The 26,294-nt window shown below is 48.2% G+C and overlaps 1 protein-coding gene across 3 annotated transcripts in view; it reads right to left on the reverse strand.

Moving 5' to 3' along the window:
* GLI2 (GLI family zinc finger 2) overlaps positions 1 to 26,294 on the reverse strand; it is a 270,831-nt gene that overhangs the window by 86,192 nt on the left and 158,345 nt on the right. For all 3 annotated transcript variants that reach the window (XM_019480421.2, XM_059727488.1, XM_059727489.1), the window contains one exon: positions 18,099 to 18,204. In XM_019480421.2, the coding sequence (XP_019335966.2) occupies positions 18,099 to 18,204 (106 nt within the window). The remainder of the gene's footprint in view (positions 1 to 18,098; positions 18,205 to 26,294) is intronic.

A 26,294-nucleotide genomic window follows, 5' to 3' on the forward strand; every position in this document is an offset into this window, starting at 1 on the left:
CAAATCCATCGATTTCCATGGAGCTATACTGGTTTAGAACCGTGGATGAGCTGGCCAAAAGCATTTATTAACCCGGTCTGCAGGGGCTATGCCTTACTTTATGGTATAGTCCCTCTGAAACAACATATCCTTAAATCCCCCTGGAATTAAAGTTTCTGGTTGAAATTTTTAAAGCACTGCAAGGGTTTTAACAATAAGTCTTCCCTTAAGATGGTTGCCTCCATTTCCTCTAGACTATGCTGGAAGTCTTAACTGAAATAACTAACATGCACAAAGTCTAAAGAAAATATCTGCTCCAATCAAGGGCCAACAATGCTCATGGTGGTCAGGTGCAGTCCCAGGGGACTGGAGAAGGGCCAATGTGGTCCCTATTTTCAAGAAGGGGAGGAAGGAGAATCTGGGTAACTATAGATGGGTTAGTCTCACCTCTATCCTTGGGAAAATCCTTAAAAAATTATCAAGGATCACATTTGTAGGAGTCCAATGAGTAATATAACACTGAAGGGCAACCAGCATGGGTTCATAGCAGGTCGATCCTGCCTGATTAACCTTATTTCTTTCTATGACCAAGTCACTAAATACTTAGACGCAGGAGTCGAGGTAGATGTCATCTACTTGGACTTTAAGAAGGCCTTTGACATGGTGTCCCATCCAATTTTTATAAACAAATTGAATGGCTGTGCCACAGACGACTGCACAGTCATGTGGGTGGCAAATTGGCTTAAGGGTCGTACCCAGAGAGTGGTGGTGGATGGGTTGGTATCGACCTGGAAAGATATGGGCAGTGGAGTCCCTCAAGGCTCGGTCCGTGGGCCAGTGCTGTTCAACATCTTCATCAGCGACCTGGATGAGGGCGTGGAAAGCACTCTGTTCAAATTCGCAGATGACACCAAACTATGGGACAAAGTAAATGCACTGATGGGAAGAAATCAAATTCAGGTAGACCTGGATGGGTTAGAGAAGTGGGCAGAGAGCAATAGGATGCAGTTCAACAAGGACAAGTGCAAGGTGCTGCACCTAGGGAGAGGGAATCACCAGCACACCTGTAGACCTTCCCAGCAGCACAGTAGCGGAAAGAGATCTCAGAGTCATTGTCAACTCCAAGATGAACATGAGTCATCACTGTGACAAAGTAATTAGCAGAGCCAACTGCACTTTATCATGCATTAGCAGGTGCATCGTGAACAGGTCCAGGGAGGTGATACTTCCCGTCTTTGCAGCACTGGTCAGGCCGTAGCTGGAGTACTGCATCCGATTCTGGGTGCCGCAATTCAAGAGGGATGCGGACAACCTTGAGAGGGTCCAGAGGAGGCCACTCATATGGTTACAGGCCTGCAGGGAAGGCCCTATGAGGAAAGGCTGAGGGACCTGGACCTTTTCAGCCTCCGCAAGAGAAGACTGAGGGGGGATCTTGTGACAGTATACACGTCAACACATCACCAACTTCCCTTCGAGATGAAAGAGTCATTCCAGTCAGAGGTAGTATTTACTGCTCATGTGCATTAGAAAATGAGTGAGAATTACAATGCCCATTTCAGAGATGGAGAAACTGAGGCACAAGAGGTGAAATCAGTTTCTCCGGCTTACAGACAATGGTGGCAACAACTTATCATTTTGGACCACTTCCTGTTTGGCTTTTTGGAGCTGGACAAGGCAACTAAGTAGCATCACTTATGATTGCTGTTGTTTTGTTGTCCCCAGAATTGCTTCTTCCGAGTCACCAACAAACCACCCAAAGGTAACTACTTTCAGTAATTACAGACTTGGGATAAGTCTGAAACAGCTTTCTAGATGGTAACAGACTCTATAGTCCATTAGTGATCACTTGAGTCATCAGTCCCCTGGTCATATTTTTTAAAAATACATGAAGGAGGAAAAGGATCAGTGTAAAGCAGATACAACCCCCTCCCTGCAACCTGTTTGCTGAATAAGCAACACCTCCATTTGGTCAAAGTCATAAAACTTCGAAAGATGCATAAGGACACATCTCTGGGATGCGTTTGCTTTGAGTCCAGAGGGAACACGCTCCATCTCCAAAGCAGCTCTGTATCATCAATCAGAACCTGCCAAAGCTTTTCTCCTCCTGGAGCAGATAAATAGGGAACACACACAGCTTATTGGCATGGGGGTTATGAGGCTGAAAGGGCCGGTGTGCTGGCTTTGGAAAGAAAATGACCTAAATGGACAGAGCTCCCCTTTCTTATCTGTCTCTAAGGACTCAAACTACCATCTCTCCATGGCAGAAATGCTTTCTGGGTTTAATGGGCTGCACACAAACGTCCCTGTCCCGCTGTGCCCTTCACCCCCTTCCCTCCAAACATCCCAACGCGGCAGGGTCGGAGGCTCTGCATTGCAGTCGAGCTCTTTTCCCAGCTGTGTTCAAGCCAGGTGGCGGCCAGGTATTGAAAAGGGGAGGAGTAAGAGCACAGGAGAGACCATCTCCCTGCTCTCAGTCCCCATGCCCATCACCAGAGCAGCTCACAGAAGCTGGGAGGAATGAGGGAACAAAGTCGGTGGTCAGCCACAGCCGGAGCGTGCTCCCTGCCACGGGAACCCGTCAAGAAGTTTAGCTGCTAAGTGCTAACAAGCCTCTATTGAGCACATATAAAAGTGGCATTTTTCAAAGGCTTACAGTACTTGGAAAAATTGGGATATTTTTCACAGAAACAGGAGAAGGTGAATCCCTGGCATCAGGGGCCCTTGCACACGCAGTGTGTTGTTTAGATGCACATTACAAAACGGCACCAAAAATCGCCGTTTCGCTACGATAGGCGCATGTGAAAATGAACATTGACTTTTTTATCGTAGTAGGTTTCGATTTCTTGTGGCAAGTTAGACCACCTCCGACACGCATTATTTTTACCGTGGCCAATTGTTCCGCCAGATTTCATTTTATCGTGAAACAGGCACCAGCCCTGCCTTTAATATAACTACATCTTTAATCCCTTGGGAGCTTTGGATCTGATCTTGGAAAAGAGCTGTAAGCATCAAGAAGGGTGAAGAACAGTTTACCGCCCTACAAGGCAGCTCCGTCACAGTATAACCAAGTGTGATATCAAGAAAAAACCCCTATTTAGCAGAATGCATTGGGTCCCAACAAAGCTCCAACAATTAAAATTCAACTAATAAAAAATCCTACTAAGAGGGACAGTCTGTATTGGTCCGCACATGGACTAGACATCTTTTCCATCCTGAAACCAAAAGGGGTCTTGCCCCGTTACAACAGGGGTGAAGTTGCTCTGTGAGCTCAGTATTTTTTTTTTCCAAAGGGATAATTGAATAACAGCATTAAAAAAAAAAAAGAAAATAAATAACATCATCTTGAAAAGCCACCGGGACATCAGCATAAAAACAATCCTGCTTTTGTGTGCTGTGCGATGTGCTGCCTGATGATCTCTACCCACAGTTCAGGAGCTGCTATTAAAAAGCTTCTTGCTGTTTCATGCCTAAGCATGCCACTCGCACAGGTTAGCCTGGAGGGCTCCTGCATTGGCAGAGCCTTTTAGTTGCATTCGGTTTTCTTTCTTCTTCTTTTTTTTTCAAACGTACAGATTAGCTAAGAAAAGCTGAAGTGGGAGAAAGGAAAGGAGCTATTAATAATCACCTGATGTCTCTGCCAGAAACTTGACTTTCCATTTAAGGGCCGTATCCTGGGACTGACATGAAGAGACATGATTCAGGACTCCAGGGTTAGGCCCAAATGACATGAGTTTGCCCAGATATAAAACATACCTTCTCCTGCAATGGGATCTGCTATATATTCTCACACAGAATAGACACTTTTTTTTTCTAAAATTCAAATGCTGGGAACTGGGGTGTGTTGTAAGTGAGGAAATACGGTAACACCTGTTCCTGTGGGGGGGAGAAGGGGAAGGGGAGGCAGGCTAAATACTGCTACATGTGCTGCACAGGGGGGTCCCTGTTTGCTGGCTGTAGATACTTCTTCTTTTCCCCTGGCAGAGGCTCCTGCTGCAGAAGCTGCCATATCAGGTACTTACTGCTGCTTGCTAGTATTTTCAAAGAAAGCTTTTTTTTTTCCCTTCATTCCACCTTTCAAAAAGATGTGCATCTTATTCAGGGGTGTGTTGTGCGAGAAAAAATATGGTATTCTCATGCATGAGGTAAACTTGGTTGGCTTGATGCTGAACCCACTGGGCCGCTGGCATCTAATATTTTGACCCTGCTAATAGTGAGTTTTATTTAGCTTACAGCAAACTGTGATGAAAGATCCAGAGACAAACTCTAATGACTCAGAATATATACATACCGTTTATGTAACCCTGGCACACGGTGTTACCCGCGTGCCACGTCCAGGTGTTGTTATCCTGGCGTGCCCGGTACTGTAAGCCTCTCTTGGTTCTCCTAGGAGCTGAAATGGGACTTTCTTGTAGGGAGGGCCCCTTTTACACTTACAAACCCTTTCCAACCACTGATAATTATTTATCAATATTGAACTATATACAATTTAATTATATACAGAACAAGATATAACTAAAGTAGATACAAATTACAAACTGCTACCAAAATCATTCTATATACAGTACACAAAAGGAGCAATGGGTCAGAATACAAGGGGGTCATGGAGGAAAGGGACTTAATGGTGGGGGTCTACTACTGACCACTGAACCAGGGGGGAAGAGCTAGACCGGGAATTCTCAGGTCAGCTCGCAGAGGCAGTTAGGTCAAGGGACGTGGTCATCATGAGTGACCTAAACTACCTGGACATCTGCTGGGAGGAGCAGACACCCAGCTCTGACTGCTCACGTAGAGTTACAGGACCTCCATCTAACCCAGGAGGTGCACAGTCCCACCAGGGGGAATGTCTTGCTGGACCTGGTCCTGGCCACAGGCAATGACCTGCTGAGGGGACTGCAGGTGCTTGACCACCTGAGCAATAGCAATCATTGCCTACTGGAATTCACCATCCAGCACAGGGCGTCAAAAGCCTGCAGCAAGGCAGCATCCCTTGACTTCAGGAGGGCTTATTTCAATGAGTTAAAGAGCTTAGTTGGGGAGGCACTGAGGTCCCAGAGGGGAGGGGAGGGGAGTTTGGAGTCCAAGACGAGCAGTCATTCCTTAAGGAGACGATCCTCCAAGCCCAAAGGGTGACAGTCCTAACGTGAGTCAAAGCGGGCAAGAGTGCTCAACAGCCCCCCAAAGCTCACCAAAGGCATTCAGGAATGCCTGAAAGCCAAAAAGGAGGTGTATACCTGGTGGAAAGGAGGGGCCATCACCAAGGAGGATTATACCTGCATTGCTCGAGACTGTATGGGGGCTGTTAGGAAGGCCAAGGCGGAGATGGAACTGGGACTAGCGACCCGTATGAAAGATAACAAGAAGTCCTTTTTTAAATACATAGGGAGTAAAAAGAAAGCACCGGGTAACATGGGGCCCCTGCAGGACACACTTGGCAATCTGGTGGTTGTATCAGACAATAAAGCTGATCTCTTTAACAAATTCTTTGCCTTCATTTTCTCAGCAGGGACAGGGACATCCCCCCCGCCATAAATACGGACAGACTCAGGAGAGACTCCGCCAGGCCCAGGGTCAGAGAGGACCTAGTCAGGGAACTTCTGGTGGGGCTGGACTTGTTCAAGTCAGCAGGTCCAGATGATCTCCACCCCAGGGTGCTGAGGGAATTGGCAGAGGACATTGCAGGACCCCTGGCACACCTCTAGCCAGGTGCCAGAGGACTGGAAAAGGGCCAATGTGGCTCCCATTTTCAAAAAAGAGAGGAAGGAGGACCTGGGAAACTATAGGCCCGTTAGTCTTACCTCGGTCCTGGGGAAGCTCCTTGAGAATATTATCCAGGAGCACATCTGCGAGGGACCAGCAGGGGAGATCATGCTTAGGGGCAACCAACATGGGTTCATTAGAGGCAGGTCCTGTCAGACTGACCTGGTGGCCTTCTATGACCAGGTCACAAAATCCCTGGATGCAGGTGTCGTGGTGGACGTAGTCTTTCTGGACTTTAGGAAGGCTGTCGACACTGTCTCTCACCCCATTCTTATTACAAAATTAGGCAACTGTGGTGTTGATGCCTATATGGCCAGATGGGTCGCTAATTGGCTGGAGGGCTGCACCCAGAGAGTGGTGGTGGATGGGTCATTTTCAACCTGGAGGGATGTGAGCAGTGGGGTCCCCCAGGGCTCGGTCCTCGGGCCTGCACTGTTCAACATCTTCATCAGCGACTTGGACGAGGGGGTTAAAAGCACCTTGTTCAAATTCATAGATGACACTAAGATGTGGGGAGAGGTGGGCACGCTAGAAGGGAGGGACAGGCTACAACTAGATCTGGACAGGTTACAGGGGTGGGCAGATGAGAATAGGATGGGATTCAATACTGACAAGTGCAAGGTGCTGCACCTGGGGAGGAAGAACCAGCAGCAGACCTACAGGTTGGGGAACTCCCTTCTCATCAGTGCAGAAAAGGATCTTGGAGTCATTATTGACTCCAAGATGAACATGGGCTGACAGTGTGGGGACGCGGTCAGGAAGGCTAACCGGACCTTGTCATGTATTCACAGATGCATCTCGAGCAAGTCCAAGGAGGCGATCCTCCCCCTCTGTGCAACACTGGTCAGGCCGCAGTTGGAGTATTGCATCCAGTTCTGGGCGCCGCACTTCAGGAGGGATGTGGCCAGCATGCAGAGGGTCCAGAGGAGGCCACTCTCATGGTCAGGGGGCAGCAGGGCAGGCCCTATGAGGAGAGACTACAGGACCTAAACCCGTTCAGCCTCCACAAGAGAAGGCTGAGAGGGGATCTGGTGGCCATCTATAAACTTACCAGGGGGACCACTGGGGAATGGGAGAGTCCCTGTTCCCCCAAGCACTACCAGGAGTAACTAGGAATAACAGCCACAAGATGACTGAGAGTAGGTTCAGGCTAAATATCAGGAAGCGCTACTTCACGGTCAGGGCAGCTAGGATCTGAAACCAATTTCCAAGGGAAGTGGTGCTGGTTCCTACCCTGGGGGTTTTCATAAGGAGGCTAGACAATCACCTAGCCAGGGTCGTTTGACCCCAGCATCCTTTCCTGCCCATGGCAGGGGTTGGACTTGCTGATCTGCTCAGGTCCCTTCCGACCCTACCAACTATGAAACTATGAAACTATGAAACACTGGTGGTATGGAGATAGTCACTTGGGGCATTTATAAACATACATTTTGGCCCCGCGACATGCTGGAGATCCACTGCTTCGGAGTGGACTTGATTAAATTGAGTCCAAGCTGGGCATCGCATGCAGTTGGAGAAGTGGCAAAACGCGCATCAGCACACAGAAAATGGTGGCAGCGCGCTGTTGAACTAAAGCACCTTCTATGCGTCTTAGTTCAAAAGTGCACTGCCACCATTTGCTCAGCACTAACGCACATTTCGCCACTTATACAACTGCAAGTGTCACAGCGCTGGGCACTGCGGCACTTACATATATAAAAAATGCCTACATAGGTGCTTACAGGGTTCATCAACTGATAACCTCTCAGGTGTGGCATAGGTTCAAGGCGAAGCATAAACAGTAATTATACACTGAAACACTAATAAATAAATTGCTTAATATTTACAACCTGAGCTGTTGGATACTTATTTACAAACACTACTAATGACCTTTATGCACAATGAATTTACACACAATCTCCAACTCCTGCCACTGCACCATGGTGGGTCCTTCATGGCTTGGGTCCTCCCACATTGGCCAAGCTGTCTTTGCACTGCTGGCAGCTGTTCCCTCATCTTGTCCCTGCAACACAGAATGTACACTGCCCTGGCCTGCGTCCCCTGTGTAGTGGGCTGTGCAGCTCAGGCTGTAGGCTAAAGCAAATACACTTCTCCCATGGGTGAATGCATGGGCGCATTGGCAGTGCCGTAGCAAGGGGAAGCAAGCCAGGGCAGGACGTAGGATGCAGCAATGGGCAACTCGTTGGGAAGGAGGGGGCGCAATGCTAGGGGAAGGGCACTCCTGGTGCTGTGTACACTCCCAGGCAAGCATGGGGGGGGGCATGTGCCCCCCCAGATCTGTGCGCAGGGCAAGGGTAGGCTGCTGTTGTAGGCTTTTCCCTGGGCACCAAACTTCATTGCTATGGCACTGCGCACTGGGTTGGGCTCCCACGCCCTCTGTTTAGGTCACATGCATGCCGACAAGCTGGGGCTAGTTCCCCTAGTCTTGCCTCCCTTTATCTGAGCACTGCAACATGCTGGGCCGGGCTCCCACAGCTGCCCACCCCTTTTTAAATTACACACACACACTAACTGGGCTTGCTTCCCCACAAGCATTAGTGACATCTAAGGGGTGCACGCGGGTGTACGCACACCCCCTAGGATCGGTCATGCAACCCCCGGAAGTGCCAGCCGCGAAACCAGAAGTGCACTTCCAGCTTCACCAGTGGCTCAGCAATTGGCCACCAGGGACCTCCCCAGTCAGCGACTGGCCGCTGGGGGACCCCCCCCATTGGCGATCTGGTGCCCCCCAGACTCAGGAGGCATCAGTCGCCCATGCCCACAAGCAAACTCACGTACTCCTCAGGCAGCTGCTTGAGGGAATCAGCCCGCTCCCTCTAAAGCCCTGGCTCGAGTCCTGGGGCCGTGCATCCACAGACCTCACAGAAAGCGGTATCACATCACACCCCAAAACGAAAGTACAGCGTTTACTTTTGTTTCCCATCACAGCACCTCGGGCCTCAGAAAACAGCTTGGAGGGCCGCCCCATGGGCCATACGTTGGCCAAGCCTGCTCTAGATGGTCTGAAATGAATTCTCACGTACCAGCTGCAGAGATCCCTTTAGAGCAGTGTTTCTCAACCTTTTAAGTAGCAAGTACCCCCTCAGTTCTGGAAATTTTAATAAGTACCCCAACACTCAGTTTTCCAGGGGATTTTATATTTACAGACTAATGTGTGCTATATGTTGGAAGAAGGGCTGTGTGTATAAGGCCGTGATAGGACAGATGTCTGATCTGGTGTGGGTAGGATTGCCACCTTTTACACCAGGGGTGCACAATTCAAGTATGTACCTGGGCTAGAGGTGATGTTGCCCAAACCTAGGAGGGCTGAACCACATTATTACTGGCACTGATGCACCACATTTTTTGCCATAGTTTTGAGAGGAAAAGCGGGTAAGAGAGAGAGGAAAAGAGGGTGAGAGGGAGGGATAGCTGGGGTACCCACATACCCCCTGCCTGTGTCTCGCATACCCCCAGGAGTACGCATACCATAGGTTGAGAAACTATGCTTTAGAGCATCAGAAAGAAGATGCATCATGCATAATGTCAAATATTTACCAACTGCTAACTAACAAATTGACCAAAAATGAGATGTTTCTGGATTACCCAAGCAGATCCCACGATTATGCCAAAGTATATATAATCACAATTAATGCTTGGCCCCTGCAATTACTATTTGCAAGGATGAAATGGCTGGTACATCACAAAGCAAAGCAAAAACAAGGGATGAAAATGAAGAAGTGGAACGTTTTAAGGCTAACAAAGCATTTCTTTGGCCTAAAACTTGTAACTTGAATCAAAAGAAGTGCCTCCTGAGATGCTACCTGCCTTGACCTGCTTATTCACTTGGAGCCATGTACTTGAAGTTCACAAAGTAGGAAGATCTTACTACCCCCAAAATATTATTTGGATCCTTAGTTTGGAAGTGATAGAAATGTAAAAATATCCAACACTGAGCAAGTCTTCCAGGCACTTGAATAATGGCTATCCAGGGTGGTTACACAGTTCCTTTATTAGTTACCAAATTTTCCATCCTCTAAGCCTTGCGTTAGGTCTCAAACAAACAGTGCCACATACATGACTGTCCTCTTCTTTATGTCCTGCTAGACAGAACCTGGCTGACTACTACCCAACAGCTATGATAAAATAACCGGTGTTCTCATTAGGTTATATGCAAACAATGATAAAGAGGAATGTATAGCCATGTCACATCCAGCAATCAGGAAACAAACCTTTGACACAAAGCAGCAGGCAGATAATAAGACTCCATGGCTGACGACAAATGAGACTACACTTAATTTGCTGCGCAATGTTCATGTAATTAGATAAATTTGGCTGTACCAAGAAAGTAGACAGCTAGAATATGGTCTTGATGAATTGGGGGCCCTCTGTCAAGCTCTGATCACATTAATCATGAAGCAAAAGCTCAGTGACTCCATTTTTCTTCCAAGCATTTACCATATTTTTCTGGAGGGAGAATATATGACACAACTTTTTTTTTGTTAACATGATACTGTTTTTCCCTAGCACCAGCTAAATGCAAATTCCAACCGTCCAAACCATGTCCGCAGAGTCCAAAACATCCATGCACAACAGCTGCACAGTTTGAGTATGCTGTCTAAGACAAGGTCTGTATCATCTTCCCCACTGTGATACCCTAGATGACTTGGCTTTAACTGTCAGGTAGTGGAGAGAGAGCAATACACGCTGCACTATGAACAAGACCACAGAGGAGAAATAACTCAGGGAGGATGAAAAAGAGGATAAAAGGTAAAATAACTATGAGATGCAGTAGCAACGAGAGGAGGCAGGGAGATAAGCATGAAAGAGCTAGAAAAAACATAGTATAATAAATCCACAGTAACCAGGAATGTCACCTTTACCACTGGTAGAGCATGCTTTGGCCATGGATGTAGTCTTTCTGGACTTCAGCAAGGCCTTTGACACTGTCTCCCACCCCATCCTCATTAAAAAACTAGGCGACTGTGGCATCAATGCCTACACGGTCAGATGGATTGCTAATTGGCTGAAGGGTCGTACTCAGAGGGTGGTGGTGGACGGATCATATTCGACCTGGGGGGAAGTGGGCAGCGGAGTCCCCCAGGGCTCGGTCCTTGGGCCCGCACTGTTCAATTTCTTTATCAGCGATTTGGACGATGGGGTGAAAAGCAACCTGTTCAAATTTGCTGATGATACCAAAATTTGGGGTGAGGTGGGCATGCTAGTAGGGAGGGAAAGACTGCAGCAAGACCTGGATAGGTTGCAAGGGCGGGCTAACAAAAACAGGATGCGTTTCAATACTGACAAGTGCAGGGTGCTACACTTGGGCAGTAGTAACCGGCAGCACACTTATAAGATGGGAAACTCCCTTCTTGAGAGCATGGAGGCAGAAAGGGATCTTGGAGTTGTCATTGACTCCAAGATGAACAAGGGCCAACAATGCGAGGTCATGGTCGACAGTGCTAACCGGACCCTATCGTGCATCCACAGGTGCATCTCAAGTAGGGCCAAGGAGGTGATCCTCCTCCTCTACGCGACACTGGTCAGGCCGCAGCTGGAATTCTGTGTCCAGTTCTGGGCGCCCCACTTCAAGAGGGATGTGGACAACTTTGAGAGGGTCCAGAGGAGGGCCACCCACATGATCCAGGGACAGCAGGGCAGACCCTACAATGAGAGGCTACGGGACCTGAACCTGTTCAGCCTTCACAAGAGAAGGCTGAGGGGGGACCTGGTGACCGTCTATAAACTCACTAGGGGGGACCAGAAGGGTTTGGGGGAGACCTTGTTTCCCCTAGCGTCCCCCGGGATAACAAGGAATAATGGCCACAAGTTGTTGGAGAGTAGGTTTAGATTACACATCCGTAAGAACTACTTCACAGTTAGGGCGGCTAGGATCTGGAACCAACTTCCAAGGGAAGTGGTGCTGGCTTCTACCCTGGGGGTCTTTAAGAAGCGGCTCGATGCCTACCTGGCTGGGGTCACATAAGCCCAGTTTCCTCCTGCCCAGGCAGGGGGTTGGACTTGAAGATCTACAAGGTCCCTTCCGACCCTACTTCTATGATTCTATGATTCCCTGGGGCTAGGGACAGACATTCAAAATGCTGGAACCTAAAGTCATTCAATCTTTGCAGGTTGGCCTAACCTGCAAAGATTGAACCAATTTGCAAATGACCAGACATTCACTTTTGATTCCAGAAATGCCGGCACATTCCTGCAGTGGCTCAGGCTAGAGGCCGGAGGGTGCTAAAGCAGCTCCTCCTTCCCTTCTGCAGCAACCAAAAGGCTGGAGGGAAGCTGACCAGTGGGGGCATGGCCAGGACCCCGGCAGGGGCTTAGTATGATTGGGGAGGGATTTAAACCCCCACCCTGGCCCATAGGCACCCCAGCTGGGGTGTGCCCAGAGGGGGAGGGCAGAGCAGCCCTTGCCAGACTTGTCCCCAAGGCCAGACACTGGCCGGGGTAGTGCCTCAGGTGACGCAGGGTCTGGTGTGGATTAAACTTCCCTGTCTCCAGGTGGGCATGGGATGCCACCTGGGGTCTGCCCAGCTTTCCTCACCACTCTTGCTCAGGTGATGGGGGACCTGGCTAGAGCCAGCCAGCATGGCCCTGCTACCTGACCAGGGCTAGGGCTGCGGAGCTGGAACTATGCAGCTGAGCCAAGCTGCCCACAGATACTGCTAAGGGCAGACACGGATTGGCCAGCCCAGGCTGGGCCACAGTGGCCGGACCCTTCTCAGAAGGCTGCAACTTGGGCTGGGGCTGCAAAGCCTGCATGGCCAGATTGCTCCCAGCTCCTGACACCCAAGTCGGGCAAGGCTACCATGAAGCCACAGCCAGATAGGAAGGGTCCTTCCCAGCGGCTGCAGCATTGTAACAGCCCAGCCTGGCAGCATGGGTGGGAGCTGGATGGGTGGCAGGCTGCCCTGAGCCTGGAAGCTGCCTGCCACAGCCGCTGTCCTGTGCAGCAGCCAGCAGCTGCAGCCACATTACAAGCTGCAGGCTGGCTGAGGCTGGGCAGGCTGTTCTGCTCCACTTGCCTCCAGCTGCCACTCCTGTGGCCACTGCCGCAGCCACCCCTGCCCCACCACGCTGAGCCACTTTAGGTGGGCGGGTGGCTTCTGCCCAGTGCATGGAGCTCTGGCTGCCTTGCATGCACTCTGCCTGCCTGGCAAGATGAGCAACAAATGCAGGCAGGCACAGCAAGTGGAAGGCAGCCAGAGCTGGAGCCAGGGCTCCGTGCACTAGGCAGAAGCTGTGGGGCTGAAGCTCTCCCCACCCTCATCCCCGCCGCCCGGAGCAATGCAGCAGGGGCAGGTGTGGGAGTGAGAGAGGGAGTAGCTGCTGGAGGTGAGGGGAAGCTGGCTTGGCCTGGCAGGGCTGTTCTGCTCCCCACACCTCCAGCCACAGCTCATGCTCCTGCCGCCCCGCACAGCACCACGTGGGGCAAGAGGAGCTTCAGCCCCACATATTCTGCCCAGTGCATGTCGCTTTGGCTGCCTTCTACTCCCTGCACCTACCCGGCGCAATGAGTAGCCCCTGAGGGCAGGCACAGTAGGTGGGAGGCAGCTGGAGCTGGAGCCCGAGTTCCACGCACTGGGCAGAAGCTCCCACCTGCCCACCCAGAGCAGCACAGTGCGGCACAGTGGGGCAGGGGCAACAGCAGCAGTAGCAGCTGGAGGCGAGGGGGGTAGAACAGCCCACCCAGCCCCAGGCAGCCTGCAGCTTGTGATGTGGCTGCAGCTGCTGGGTGCTGCACAGGACAGGGGTGCGGCAGAAGCTGCGGTGGATGGTCTCCAGGCTCGGGGCCCGCTGGTGCCTCCGAGCTGCCCAGGCAGGCTGTTACCCATCCAGCCCCCACCCATGCTGCTGGGCCGAGCTGTCACAGAGTCACAGCCACTGGGAAGTATGCTTCACAGCTGGCTGTGGCTCCATGACAGCCCTGCCCAGCTTGGGCACAGGAAGCCAGGAGCAATCTGGTTGTGCAGCCCCCACGGCCCCAGCCTCAACCGGAGCCCACTGGGAACGACCCAGCCCCCACAGCCCAGCCCTGGCTGGACCCTCCACCTGTGCTCGGCAGCACCTGCAGGATGGCCTGGCTCAGCTCCACAGCCGCAGCCCCAGGCGAGGCAGGCAGATGGCAAGGCCATGCCAGCTGGCTCTGATCACGCTCCCTCCCCTGCCGCTGGAGTGGGGAGGGGGGAATGGCTGACAGGAGCTGCTCCACCCTGGCCAGGTTGACCCAGGCTGCTGGTGGGACAGAGGATGGAGGGAGAAATTAAATCCCCTTCCCTTTCCCTGTTTGCTTCAGGCTGCAGGTGGGGGAGGGGGGGGTGACATGGGCTGGCAGACCCTAGCTGTCATCCCCAGTAGGAGAGGGGAAGGAGGGGGCAATAAGTCCCCTCCCTGCCCCCTTTGCCTCAGGAGGCCATGCCAGGGCAGCATCAGGCCATGACCCTTCCCCTGCTCCAGCTACACAGCAGAGGGGTGGGGCCAGCCCTGCTCTCTGGAGTGGACAGCATAGCTCAGCCCTGGGCTGAAAAGCATGCTGGGATGCTGGGGGACTCTGGTTTAACTTAAATTGGGAAGGGATCTGGGACAGAAATTGCATAAACCGGTTTGACCCGAATCAGTAATGTCTGATACTACACTCAACCAGGTTTATCTTAAACCAGTTTCGGCCATTTTGAAACTGGTTCAAGTGCACTGAACTTCTGTTCTGTTACAAGGGTAAACCAGTTTCTAATCACTTAAACCGGTTTATGTGTAAGGTCTGTCCCTAGCCTGGAAGTGATGATCGTCTAGACACAACTCTCCTAGTCATACCCGAAAACACAGGCTCTTACCACTGGCAGTTTAAAGAGCTGCATTCAGTGTTAGTGGAACTGGGCCTGGGACACCTGGCAGTCTGGATCCCAGCAGAAGGTGGCGGTACAGACACACACACACAAACCCAATAGGAGTGCATTGTGTTTTCCAGCCTGGGTTATTTCCTTAAAACCCGGTACCTACTCCTAAACCTTTGCACAAAGCACAGTGCATAGAGGTGGTCTGCTGTTCAGCTTCAGCGCTTCTCCACCACAGAGGCAGCCCTTTAAAGCAAGCTCCAAAGGAGGGATTAATACGGCTGGAATTTTCAAAGGGAGACCAGATTTCCTCCTCTAAGACCCATGAACAAGTTCTTTATGTTTCCAGTACACTAAATAATATTGCAGACGTTACTCTGTGCTGGGCACTATAGGGATGTCGATGAGCTGAAAGACCCTTTACAAAAAGGGTGTTAGCTATTGAGCATCCAGTTCTGTTTGGATGGTTCATTACACTAAATACTAACAGGTGACTATTCGCTCCCCACCGGGCAAATGCAGCCACTGTTCGCATATCTGCCTACTAACAATAGGAAAAGGGAAATAATCACCTGCCTGTCTGAACACGACGTGTTTTGGGGGCCATTCAGTCGGGTGGAGGTTACCTGAATAGACAGTGCCTATGGATCCCATGCTGACCTGATCCAATTAAAATTAATTATTTAGCCTACAATGAACTGTGGTGAAAGATCAAGAATCAGCTGCTAAGTTTGGAATTACTTTTCAGGTGTGCCCAGCCAGTGAAGAAACGTGGACTTAAGAGGGGATTAACACTATAGCTGTTCCCTAAGCAGGACAACTAGACATCCACTGATGATGCAGAAAGAGAAATGGATAAGCTGGCCACAGCCTAATACTGACAGATGGCATGGGGAGGTGACCACTGGGCCAGCCTGTCGGCAGAAGCCCTCTGGAAGATAATGGTGTGGTGGTACACGGGGGGTAAGGACTGCTGGTGTAAGAGGGAGCTCAGCATTTGGACTGGATGGGAAATCTGGACTCCGAACATGGGCCTTTTGGCCACGGTACCAAACAGACCCTTAAATCACCGCCTCTCAGTATTTCCTTTGCCAACCTCAGCCATTGCTTAACAAGCATAAACTGCTCTTTTGTTTCCAAATTAGTTGTTTTAAGCAAAGCTCAGGGCCCTTTTCTGCGAAGACTTTTATAAATAGGGTGCCTTGGTTGACCACATGCGCCATGGCGAAATGTTTCCCTGTCTCTTTGATCATCTCCCAAAGCTGAGTGCCAAGCCAGAAGGGGGAACTACCAGTAGTAGGCTATCAAGGGACATTTTGGGAGGATATCAAGGGACACTTTGGGAGGATATCAAGGGACATTTTGTCACCCTGCAGCATCTCTGGGATAAGATGATCGTGCAGAACCTGAACAAAGCCCTGTACTATGCAACTCAGCCGGCTCACGAGACTTCACTGCATCCCACTGACTGTTTTCCCCGGGATGGGTACCTGCAAACAGCCCTGCAAAGCAAGGTGTATCTTGTCAGAGGCAAAGCAGACCCAGGCTTTAGAAACAATAGAGAGAAAGGAAAAATAAAGTTGAAAGGCACCAGGGTTCCTGGCAAAGTACCTTTTCACGCTGCCCATCTTACTCTTCCCACAAAATAAAGTACCATATAGAAAGAAGCTGCCATCCTAAAACTAATTCTGTTGTGGGTGACTTCTCAGAGCTTATTTCAAAGCCTGCTTTTCACTATTAAAGTCCTGAGGCACGAGTCTATCCAGTAGGACCGACCCTCCAGTGACTCCCAGGACGCACTGCTTCCTCTTATGAAAAAGGGACTCCGCGGTCATCGTGGAGAATAGAGTCTAAGCCTGGAGCAAGGCAAGGCTTGGAAAGGAACATGGGCAGCTAAAGACACTGAGCTACAACTCCTGCGAGGCAACATTTCTAGGGAAAAAAAATAGCAGTTCAGGTTTATGCTGAAATTCCACATTTTTCACAGGAGGAAAAACCATTCTCACCAAATATCACCTGCTGAAATTTCCACAGGGATCCACTACTGACATGGAGCAACAAAGGAGGCCTGTTTTATCCCGGGCACTCGACTGGCACATTACACAGCAGTGCAGCAATTCAATACCATCCCCTTCCCCTTGCCCCGCTCGGCCATCTGTCTGCAGGTCCGCAGCTGCAGTACAACCACGTCAACTCTTGTTCCCAATCTTCCAGCAGCTCCTCCTTCCCCAGGTGGCGCGGGCCTGGAAACATTGCATACCAGGAACCAAGAGAAAAACTCTTGTCTGCAAAACCCTTCCTTAGAGAAAACTATACGTTCACAAGCCAGGACTTTTCCAAGCCCTGATCACACTTAGAGAAAGCTGGTGGCCTCACTATCGCTCCGTAACTAAAGAAATTAAAGTACGAAGCACAAAACTTGGAAACCAAATGCATGCCTGGGCTACTAATAAAAAAAAAATACTCCACAAAAGAATGAAAGGCAAGTTATTAAGGTATTTAGAAATCCCAGGCACTGTCACTCCACAGCTTTCCCTGCTTTAAAAGCAACTGGAAAGCACCGTGCATGGCAAAGTCTGTCCAACAGCTTCCAGATACAGCAATCTCTCTCTTACATACTTAAATTGCTCCGGTATCTGGGCCTCTCAGTCTTCAACGTGTTTAGTCTAACAACACTGCTGCAAAGCTGGGGCTTGCTATTATCACAAGTTATGAACAACCTAGCGAGGCAGAGAGAAGCAAAGTGTCACGAGGATAATCTATTGCAGAGCAGGGATCCACATCCTGGGCAATTAACCTAGCGCTGCTAGACCTTCCTCCTCCTCTGACCCAGGCGGGAGGGATGACAGCTCCCTGCCCTGCTCTGGGCATGACCTGGAGGAGAAATGCACAGCTCAGACCTTTAGCAAGGCATGTACAACGCTGAACCTGAAACAGAGCTTAGCCATCTCTCGCGTGGATCATGGCCGTCTCTACCTCAAAGGAATCAGGACCCGTGGTACAAGTGATAACTTTTATTAGACCAACTAGATTTTTTTGTCTGCAAAAATCAAGTTGATCTAATAAAAGATATCACCTCTACCATGAGCCCTGATTCCTTTTGCCTCTAACCCAATACGGCTACAACCTGGATATCACTCTACCTCTATGGGTTACTTGAAAGTTTGTCTCTTTATTATACTTTCACATTACTTATATAGCATCCCATGCCGGTAGTCCCATGAAACCATATTGAATAGAGTGGGCAAAGAAACTTTTCATTTACTTTTCATGTGGATGTAAGGACAGAGAGGAACCTCAGACCTCTGAAACCGAGGGACCAAAATAGACATTTAAGCCGCGGTGGAGTCAGGACCGGCCCAGAGTAAAACGCACCACAAAAACAAAGCTGGGACCTTTCCTGCTCCTATAACCTCAGCTGACTGATACATTAATGCTGCACCTGACATCACAGGATCTTCCGGCCCTTTGCATGCTTTAATCAAGCCGTATGATACACCTGGCGGACAGGTAAATGCTATCATCATATAGAAGACTTACCCGTGAATAGCATGGATGGAGTGAGGTTCATAATGGTATCTTCCTTCCTGGTGGCGCATGTCAATTGGCAAAGGAGCATGGAAGGGCGGAAAAATGTGCTGTGGCACTGTGGAGGGAAAGAGAAGAAGAAAAAGGACTTCAAAAACTTTTCATTCCCTTTTAAAACAATTTCAAAGGCACTAAATCTCCATGAATTTCAGAGCAAGAGCAGTGCAAGACAAGAGGTCTTCATGATATCAGCGCTATCATACACCAGAGAAGTGGAATGAATAAATAATCAAAGTCATTCGGAGAAATCCTACATCTTCAACATAAAAGATCTCCAACAGGGTTTTTGACAAAGACAAGCAGCTAAGCGCTCTTTGAACTCGGGGAGATTATAGGAAGCACCACAGAAAACTAGACTTGCAACGCAAATCAGACTCGACAGAGCCTGGCAGAAACCAGACCTGCCACCGTCCCCAACACCTGGAGCAGCAGCTGCACCTTTCCTGAAGGTCTGTACACACCGAGCGGGAATCAGGATGGAAATATTTACCTAAGAGGGTAACAGCGAGAACTGGATGAACGTCGGCCAGGGAGACACGCAGAGGCGCACAGCTTCTGAGGATGGAGCCCAAATCGCTCTCCCTTGTCATCATTTGCAGCCCTATTTTTTATTCATTTGAGAAGCTTGTTTCATCTTTGATGGAAAGATGAAGTGATCTCGGAGGGCCCAGAACACCTACATCGACTGATTAACTCCACCGGCTTTCATGTTTATTATGGACCCCAAAAGTTACGGAGGAAACCTTTCAGAGCCTGGCTGGACTGAAGGAAAAGCCATCGGGCTATTTCTGCGTGCTGCCTCTGATACGGCAGGCCGAGGGCCTTGCCTGGTTTCTCTAAAGTTACAGAAGCCGTGAGGAATGCAATTAGCAGTGCCTCCGTTACTACACCACATGACAGTCCTTTAATAGGACTCATCACCTGGTTTGTACTGATAGGCCGTTTCCACTTTTGCAACCAAAATCAGATTTAAAACAGTAAGAAGCCAGGCTGTGTACGCTTTGCAGTTTTTGCACGTTTTCTTCCCACTCACATTGGGCATCAAAGTCTTTGCCAGACTGTCTGCTAAATTGGAGCTTGTAAAACATGAGTTTATTGTAATAAAAATCACCCCAACCAAACACCCCACTGTAACCGGCCCCCACCATCCACAGCAGTTGTTCTGGTGGGCAGGGAAGCAACATCCCCTGGAAGAAAGCTACAGCTTCAAGGCATAAGCCCAATCCTCAGCTGGCGTCAATGCAGCTCCATTAACTGCATCCAGACTCTTTTCTAAAAGAGACTTAAACCTGAGCTTATTGCTGCCGCGACCCCAGCCGCACTGATATCAAAGCATCGACTTCAAAGGAGCTACGCTGCTCTGTACCAGTTGGCGATCTGGTTCTTTAGGTTCAGCTCTAGCAAATCTGCAGAAACCGTCCCTATACTTGCGCCCTGGCATAGCAATAAGAGGATCTGTGGATTTTATCCTCTTTTCAATCTTGAATTCTTGAGCTTCACATAGCATGCTTATCTAGACACCGCGTCAGCTCTGCTGCCAGGAGAGGTGAGACACGATGCAAAAACAATCCTCCTGCCAGCTCCTCTGGATGGAGTTGAGCTAAGGTAGTCAAGGTGGAAAGTATTCAAGGCTCCACAGTCGACTTACTCTCAGTGGTACGGGAGAGAGCTGGCAGCGCCTGGTACCCAATATACTGAAAGCACTTGTAGCTTGCCTAATGTCAGGACACAGTAGGATAACTGTTAAACTCCCGAGAAGTAATGCAACAGAGTAAATGTGCATCCTTTAGGATTTTCTTTTGCAGGCAGGAATTTTCCCCAGCTCCTCTAACAGTCCTGGAGTGTCTGGAATATTTTAACTAAAGGCACATGGAAGAAACTTAATTTTTTAAGACACAGAGGGCACATCTATACATCTGCTTTAATGCACAGTCGACTATTTTACTGCACTTTAAAGTGTCACATAAAAAACCATGACATTACACTAATGTGCAGTAAAATAGTCTACTGCACATTAAGCGTCATTGAAAAAGCATGCAAATGTGCAAAAGGAGTCAAAACTCATGGCAGAGGTTGTATCTTTTATTAGACCAACTAGATTTTTGCAAAAAAAGTTCTTTAATTGCAAGCTTTAGGGCACACACACCCTTCTTCAGGCATCGGAGAAAAGATTGTACAAGTTCTCTTGGGTAGAAATGAAAGTTCATATTTCGTATTTTACTAGCGTACATTAATTGAGGACCTCGCATTGGAGGTACTAAATGTAACGTGCATTAAAAACGTCGCGTTCGTGCACATGTAGATGTGCCCAAGCAAGTTTTTCCATGGCAGAAATGCAGCACAATCCTGCTGATGCCTAACAGTCGTCACCCCAATGTTATTATTAATACACAGGACAATGCTCAACATAAATCTGCTGTTCTGCCCAAGACACAGCCAATGTAAATAGCTTTCTGGAGCCTGGCATTATAATTCAGTGGTTTGCCTGATCTCCCAGAAAATTGCTACTCTTGGATTCTCTGCTCTGACAGCTTGGAAGCTGGTCTGGCTCTTCTCAGTTCCATGCACTCAGGGCCTTATCTAATGCATTGGGCTTTTCTCACTGATTCAGAGGGTCCTTAGCTCTCACGAGTACCGGTGACAACTAGATAAAAGTTGCAAAGGCTCCAGAGGCATGCAGGAAGTTCTACAAGCCATGGGTTCAGTCTGTGTGGTAGAGCCATTACATGCATCTGGGCTGTATAGGGAGAGTATTTACGTTGCCCTACGTGGAACCAGAGTTGCACATTTACATAATCAAATTGCATGCCTCTGTCCTCCTGCCCTCGTCTGCTGCATGACATTGCTGGCCATCTCTATGCCAGACAGGTTAAACACCATATTTATCCATATGCCACGCACCCACAAAAGACACATATCTCGTTTTGGGAAGGCAAATTGAAGCAAAACAAGATTTTTTCAGTCTTCTCTGCCATAGGGAGGAAGACTCCAGCTACACGGAGCATGCATCCTCCCCCGCCACCGCTTGGACAACAACTCCTAGCAAGTCAGCAGTAGGTGTGAGAAGGTTAAACTTGTAGCAGTGGGCCCTGCAGCAAGGAGAAGGGAGGGAGGAGTGATGCTGATTATGGGACATTGCCCCTGCTCCATGCAGTTGGAAGCTCCAGCCTTAGTTGATCCAATGCCAAGCACAGCCTTCTGCCATCGTTCGATGTTCCCCTGCCTCTATTCTGGTGCAGAAATCAGTTTACTCTCTTAAAATACGTAATTCGGGACGGCTAATTTTCAGGAAAAACGTAACTGTGGTAGGTGAATAAATATAGGGTATTTGAGTCATCGTGGGCTGCCTAGGCCAAGGTTTCAACAGAGCTCAGTGCCCAGCGGGAAAAACGGGGTGCTGAGGTCTTTTGAAAATCTGGCCCTGTAGGCCTTACCTTCTAACTAACCGTTTGAAGGTCTTACCTTCTGACTCCCAAGGCCGCATCAATAATTCATCTGCAAGACTATTCCTTCCATGACAAAGGTGGGATCCCTTCCTGCCTTGCTTTTCTCTTTGGGATACAATGAATATAAAGCCAACATTTTAGAAAAATTCTTTGGCAATGCTTCAAATATCACAGCAATTGAAACATCTAATTCGTTTCTTTTCCGTTTTGACCATATATTCTTTATTATTATTATTTTTAAGCCATTTGGAGACGCAGGATACTCATCGGTTTCATTTTTGCTTCCAGCCAGTTTTGCTTTTGGGGTCTCATTAAATTGGAGGACCTGGCAATTGTTGTTTGGCTTCGCAAATAATTTTTTTCAGTGGCTTCCCTCTTCAGCTTTTCAGCTGGGGCCTCTTTACTGCTTATACATGTTTTCTGGAGTTACAGTGATATATGCTAGCCCTTTAATTTTCTTGGGGACGCTTGGTCTAAATTAATGAATAGCTTTGTAGGCAAACAACTATTAATTCATAAATATCAGCATTCCCTTCCGCCTCCTGTTCCCATCCCTGTTGAAGAGAGAAGTGAGCTGGCAACAGAAGCAGCAGCAACACACGCCATTTACCAAGATGGATGTTTTTACACTCGTGGTTTAAAAAGACAATTATATTCAATTACTCCAAGCAAGTTCATGGTGATGCATTTCTAAATAGCCATTGGAAATGCAGTATGATGACTGGGCAAATGAAGTTGCCAACCTTCATCTAATCAAGACAGTATCTTATTTAGGCTGGTCTGCACTCACGACTGCTTTCAATATAGCGGAAGGTTCATATATAACTAGTGCGCGTTGTACAGCTAAATGGAAATCCTATTGATTGGCGTCGGAAACAAGTGATTTGCAAACATGGACCAAGTCCTTCACAGGGAAAGCCTAGAGCTTTTTTTCCTAAAGGAAGAAGGATAATGTACATTGCTCAGTGCAATACAATGCATTGCAGAAGGCACAAAAAGGTGATTTTCAAAAATACTGTATCCTTATGAACTGCGGAAAAATGTCATCTCTAGTACATAGAGAAGACAGAGGAAATCTGCAGTGGAGGCAGATTAAAAATAAGTGGTATCAAATAAGGAAGGGCTAGTGGAGAGTAAGGGAGTTTTGCACAAAAATGATGTTACTCTCAGGTCTATCACATCCTTATGCCAAGGTGATGGGGCAGTTTTAATACATGGATTGAAAGTTTCACTTTCTACTCAACTACCGCTCATAAAGGAATGTGTCTGCTCTGCTACACAGTTTAGTAAGGGAAAAATATCCTGCTACATGCCCCCACTTGTTGGAAATCACCTTCCAGCCAGGGGTTGTTAACAAAACAAGGGCATCCCACTGCTGTTTTCCTCATCCTCTGCCATTCAAAGACCATCTGACCTTCCAGCACCAGGCAGGAAAGGAAAGAAGTCATGCAAGTTTAAAGGGGGAGGTTTCAGGGCCAGGTAGCTTGAAATGGAGGCTAGCACAGATTTTCTCCAAGAACAAAAAATATGCTTCTTGAAAGACATGGGTTGCATACTTTTTTTCAGAATTACCAACATTTGCTTTTCTTAGTCACCCTCTTTTCTCCTTCAAAACCAGGTTACAGCTTATAAGTACCAGTAAAGGGTGAAATACAAAACTTTACAGGGACTATTACTCTTGGATATCACACATTAGCAATGGTATGTGCACATATACATACATGCATACGTACATACACACACGTACACATATATATATGGTGTGTGTGTGTGCATATATACATGATGTGTGTGTATATTTGATTGACAGACAGACAGATAATCTGATTGATAGATAGATTGATAGATCCATAGCATACACACGTATACTAACATGAATACTACGAGGTGATTAGCATCCATGTGTCAAAAGTGCCTTATAGTGAATGGAATGAGAACTGTCTCTATCGTAGGTCCTATGGGGCTAACAGTAATTCTCTTTCAGCTCAGTTGGTATGAGCCTTGATTCTGAGAGCAGGAAGTTCAGGTTTCTTAGCCCCAATGATGCTATGAACTTCCTCCATTAACCCGCCGAACCTTGAGTTTGAGATTCTGTTTTCCTTGCAATGCCTGATACTAAATTATTCCTAGCAGTCAAATCCCAAGCTGATGGTGAGGAGTTGCAGAAACATCTCACTGACCTAAATGAGTGGGCAATAAAGTGGGAGATGAATTTCAACATTGACAAATGCAAAGTAATGCATATGGGGGAAAATAACATCAGCTCTCCAGACACAATGCTGGGCTCTGAACTAGCCGTTCAGGAGGAAGACCTAGGAGTCATTGTAGATGAGTCTCTAAAAATGCCAACTCAGCATGCAGTGGTGACCAAAAATGCCGTTAAATGTTGGTTTTGTAAAATGTACTTTCCTATGATTTTATATCTTTAAGAATGGAATAAAAAATAAATGAAAACATTTCATTATTTGCCACCGTATAAATCCATGGTGGACCCAAATCTTGACTACTGCATGGAGTCCTAGTTTCTGCCTGTGAAAAAGGATGTAGTAGAATGAGAACAGGTACAGGGAAGGCCAAAAAAGGTGATCAGGGCACGAAGCAGGTGCCATATGGCCAGGAGAGAGACCAAAGATGCTAGGACTTTTTATTTTGGAAAGGAGGAGGCTGAGAGGGGATATGATAAAGGTCTGCAAAATCACAGCGGGTATGTGTAAAGTGAATAGGAAAATAATATTCACTAAACCCAGAGCCCATGAACTAGGGAGCACCCACTGAAATTATCAGGAGAAAGGTTTAAAACAAACAAGAGAGTACCTTTTTTACTTTCCACATGGTTAACTTTTGAACACTTCGGCTGCTTATAGATGTAACCCCCCCCCCCCCCCATTGGCACTTTAAACTCGGTGCTGAGCCCAGCACATGGCCAGAAGAGGCACTGCATTAGTTGGACCCAGCTCACCCAACATCTGTATAGATCAGGCACTTGAGTGGCGCTTTTTAGGTGCTTTTATCTAACAGATGATTGCATCAGCTATTAGATAAAAGCATCAAAAAGCCCTGCTGAAGCGCCCGATCTACACAGACGCTAAGGAGCTGGGTTGAACTAACATGCTGCTTCTTCCAATAAAACTTTTTTTCTTTTCTTTTTCATGTCTGTCAGTCGTCTTCCCAGCACAGGAGGTTGTAGAAGCTGTAATATAACCAGGTTGAAAAGAAGATGAGATAAATTAATGCAGAGGAGCTCTACTGCAAGCTATTAAAAACAGCAGTCAGGGATTACCCTATGATATCCCTATGTGCCAGGGTGCTTAGCATGCTTCTCCCTTTAAGGGGAGAGAGGGCTCTAGAAACCGCTCAGGCACCAATCAGAGAAGACATCTGACTGGACGGGGGTGGGACTTGAGGAATATAAGCCCAGGGCCTGCAGTTGGGAGGCAGTTTCATCCTGGCAGCTGATGGGGAAGGAGCTCCTGAGCACACCATGGAGAGTGACTCTGGCTCACACCAAGTAAGTCTGAGAGTAAGCAGCCTTAGGGCAGTGGGACAGCCTGCGTACAGCCTGAGGGCTGGGGAATGTCTGGTGGTTGGTGGAAGGGAGGTCAGGAGAGAGAACAGGGCTAGAGAGCCCAAAAAGAGAGCAGAGGGGTGGAGGGCGTGGGGAGCAGGTAGGGCCAGTGCCCATAGGTCTCAGGGTCAAGTCCAGGGTCTAAAGAGAAGAGCCAAAGGCCAGGGGGACCATAGCTGGAGACTGAGGGGGCCAGAGTGCTCATAGCCTAGAGCAGGGCTGATGTAAGGACAAACAGAGCAAGGAACCCATAGCCCATAGGGACAGTTAGGATTTAATGAGTATGTGTAATATCTGCAAGGCATGGGCATGGGTACTGGGGAGGACGGAGCCCATGTAATTAGCCCTGAAGGCATTAAGCATGGACACCTGCATTCATGAGCAAGAGGCCAGGCTTAGGAAGCCCTTGGAGTAGCCTCCCTTTTTCTAAAAGACAAATACATCAAGTCATGGCAGGAGAGAGGAGGCAGAGATTGCCCAAGGAGAGCGAAGTTGATGGGGGCTGAGGAGGCTCCAGGGGCAGCCCTGGAGCAGGATCCTGTTACATCCTAAATCGATGATGGTTGAAACCCAGGAGGGTATGACAGAGGATGGATCGCTTTTGACATGCCCCATTCACATAATCACCCTCTAAAATATCTACTACTCACTAATAGGCTAAATGGACCATTGGTCTGATGTGCTTATGTTCTTATGATGACTTAACACGCATCTACAGCAACATTTTCCATGATTTACAGCCCAGTATCAAAATGGTGTCATTTCCCTTGGGGTAAGCCAAGTTTTGAGCCAAGTCCTTTGTAGATCCTGCGGTTGGAAAGTATCACATTCATTTTATAAAAAAGAAGAAAAGGCCTAGCCAAAATGGATAGTCTTTTGACAAGAAAAAAATAGATAATTCTTTTTAACATTGCTGGCACTTTTAATTTTTTTCTTTAAAGTTTCTTTTAGTTATTTTATGGGGTCTAACACTATATATGTCACCTGTAGTTATTCAGAGACCACATGACCCAGGTCTGTGTGAGATCCAGACCAGATGATGTAGCCTTTACCTACAACAAATAGTAGCTATTACTTTACCTCTAAAAGGCTCCAGAAGTGTTCACAGCTTGCAAATGACACTGCATTTCTTGGAAT

The sequence above is a fragment of the Alligator mississippiensis genome, chromosome 4 (assembly GCF_030867095.1).
Source record: "Alligator mississippiensis isolate rAllMis1 chromosome 4, rAllMis1, whole genome shotgun sequence".
Taxonomy (NCBI): Eukaryota; Metazoa; Chordata; order Crocodylia; family Alligatoridae; genus Alligator; species Alligator mississippiensis.